We start from the raw sequence: 3,077 nt of genomic DNA, 5'->3' as shown, positions 1-3,077 counted from the left end.
TATTACTTGAAAGTAAAAATTATCTCAATTCATACCATATAAATTGATTTTATCTTTAGTGATAAACTTTATCATATAATTTTATTCATAATTCTTTAACTATAAAACAAGTGCATCTATCTTGAGAAATAATTACTCTCCACAACATATGCCCACATCCTCTTTTGACATATAAAACCTCTATTCTATAATTAACCGTGGCACGTAATACTCTGTTCTCAACATAGACCTTAAATTTATTAAATCCCCGAGTATTTAACAACTAACGGGTTTTTTCTGTAAGGCGAATTTACCAAGCAATGATACACATATTTTTTTATTTTATTTATATATCTTTTCTTTCTATTTTTCTTTTTATATGATCATATATTATATAAATCTATCATGTTTATGATTTCATGGTAAATGTACCTCAAGGAAAAGACACTATCTCTGAAGCAGTGGAATTCAATCTTGACTTGGATGCCGCCCTCACCGTTTTCCTTTTGAATGTGCATCCATCGCCATCAACTTTTGTTGATTGTGTGTTTATATATACATACAACATATCACTTTTTTTCTATACAGCTTTCTTGCTAGTGTTAGCTAGCCTAGTTTGGAATGGAGAAACACCAAGTTATGCTCCCTACCGCATGTACCTCATCAACAGCTTTATCCTCTCATTTTAAACATGTTGAGAAACAGGTTTCAGAGATCTCATCTCAGAACCAAAGTGACAAGGAAGCTAAGCACCACCGATATGCATTTCAAACGAGAAGCGCTGTTGATGTTCTGGATGATGGGTACCAGTGGAGAAAATATGGGAAAAAGATAGTCAAAAACAATAGTTTTCCAAGGTTAGTGTCACACTGCTACTTTATATTTTAAATGGAATTTTCTGTCTTTTTTCACGCAAAGCAAGGGAATCTTAACTCTACACTTGATTCTTCAGTCTTCTTTTTAAGTGTGAGAGTCCTTCGTTCGTTTTAAATCCAAAATCTTGTAATGATTGTAAATCATCTTTTTAAATGACCTCTTCGGATAAAAATTTAGATTTAAGGAGTTGAGTTCACCAAGACATAGATTTGTGTATCTCTCTGTATTGTTCATCTCACTGATCTCACTAATATTTAAGTGAAGTAACCTAAAAACTCTCAACAAACACATTTGAACTCACTCTTCAAAACTTTATATGATTTCAAAAATATAAAATAAAAAATCTCACAGGCAATAATTTAGGATGCTGTTTTTAATTTAGAAAATAGTATGTAGTGTATGACTTTTACTACTGAATATACTTAATAGTAGGAGTAGTAAAATCATGGTATAATGCATTTTCTATACAATATATCATCTCCAGGCTGATTTGTGTCTCTTTTTAAAATGGTCCTCCTTATATGTACTCATTGATAAACCAATTTTAATGCATTAGAAGTCTATTATATTGATTTATTACAAGTCGAGTTAAAAATGATTCCGTTAAATTTGATTTATTTTTTGGTGAATTAAAAAATTTATCATTTGGCTTAACCTACGATAAATTTGTAGGTTAGGTAAATTAGTTTATTTAAGAATTTTTAACTCTTCTAATTTATTTTATATATTCATGAAAGTACTAATCAAAATAAATTAACTCTACTATTTTTTTATATCAATACAATGTTTTTATCTATTTCAACAAATATTATTATAATAATACTTAGTGAATATCAACTCACATAATTTAGTGAAAAAAAATTAAACATTCAAACTATTCAAATATTATTAATAAAACATTTTAGTCTTTAAAAGAATTAATCTACGTAATTAGGTAAATAATAATAATAAAATTTTATGAAAAAAATTGTAAAAAATAATAAAAGATTATTTTTTATAGACTGAGTCAAACCACTTCAATCAGTTTCAATTCCGTTTAATTTTAAGCATTCAATTTAACCTATAGTTAAAAAACTGTTTTTTTCAACTTAAATTAATTCGAATCCATAGTTGAATTTTGGTAAGAGTTTAAACCTACTTGGACATCTCTAATTCTACGTGCTACCAAACAATAAAGTAAGGTTAGCATGAATAGGAAATTTGCAATTCTGCATTTTGATTTTTTTGCATTTCTAATTGGTCTTGGGTTGATTATGCATACTTTAATTACAATTTTATTTTGCTTTTTCAGAAGTTACTACAGGTGTGCTCATCGAGAGTGCAATGTTAAGAAACAAATCCAGCGTTCCAACGATGAAGAGATTGTGGTCACAACCTACGAAGGAACACATACACACCCTGTGGATAAATCAGTGGAAACCTTCGACCAGATCTTGGGCAACCTACTCAATAATGCACCTCCCACATTGGAATAGAACATCAAGGAATTATTATTGGAAGCTAATCCCATTGTCTTCTTAAAACATAGCACCATATGTATATGTTCTGTTATGGATTCAATAATAATAATAATAAAAGATGCATCTATTTGGAAAAACCAAGTCATCAACTTCTACAAACCAAAGAATTTGTGCAGATGCATATACATAATTTCGACTGTCTATACACTGAAATACTATATCATAATAGTAAACAGTTTATACATTCATGTTGGAACCAAAATCATGTGGCATTCATCTCCACCGAAATTCTTCGTCAAGCACAGGCACATGGCAATCAATAGCAAGATAACAGTAACTCCACCTAAAAAAACAGCGTAATTCATTCTTCTATTGCTATGCCTAGCACTAACACTAGCAACTCTCATCTCTTCTATCATTGCCATAAAATTCGCCAATTTCTCTATGTCTTGGTCATCATTGTCGTTATCACCGGCGATACAAGATGACGAAGAGGAGCACAAAGAACAAAGTTCATCACGGGTACAGTAATCATGCACCCCTTCACTTCCATCATATTCATTATCAGAGTTACAGAAAGACATTGATCTCACCTCTTCTGAAGTTGTTGACTGAAAAAGTCGTCGACCCTTCAAATTTCCTCTTTCGATAGCCTCCTTACGCTCTTGGAGGATCTCTCTAACTGACACCTCTTTGATTCTGGTGACGTTCTTCCATGGTTCAGGAGTCGGCTCTTGTTGAAGGTTGAACATGAGTTCCCTG

General features: G+C 31.2%; 1 protein-coding gene across 1 annotated transcript; it reads left to right on the top strand.

Annotated features, from left to right (window-relative positions):
• Positions 1–581: 581 nt before the first annotated feature.
• Positions 582–2,424, top strand: LOC108331379 (probable WRKY transcription factor 43). Its single transcript, XM_017566025.2, has 2 exons — positions 582–836; positions 2,147–2,424. Exons 1-2 carry the CDS (start codon positions 601–603, stop codon positions 2,328–2,330), a joined length of 420 nt encoding a protein of 139 aa, XP_017421514.1. The 5' UTR covers positions 582–600; the 3' UTR covers positions 2,331–2,424.
• Positions 2,425–3,077: the final 653 nt, after the last annotated feature.

The sequence above is a fragment of the Vigna angularis genome, chromosome 4 (assembly GCF_016808095.1).
Source record: "Vigna angularis cultivar LongXiaoDou No.4 chromosome 4, ASM1680809v1, whole genome shotgun sequence".
NCBI classification, from domain to species: domain Eukaryota; kingdom Viridiplantae; phylum Streptophyta; class Magnoliopsida; order Fabales; family Fabaceae; genus Vigna; species Vigna angularis.
The sequence above is the reverse complement of the archived record's forward strand: the minus strand, read 5'-3'. Positions and strand labels throughout refer to the sequence as shown.

Excerpts from the sequence above, each read along its gene's own strand:
- LOC108331379 (XM_017566025.2), top strand. The coding sequence starts at position 601 with ATGGAGAAACACCAAGTTATGCTCCCTACCGCATGTACCTCATCAACA. Across the intron at positions 837-2,146 it reads AAAAACAATAGTTTTCCAAG|AAGTTACTACAGGTGTGCTC; the intron begins GTTAGTGTCACA and ends TTGCTTTTTCAG.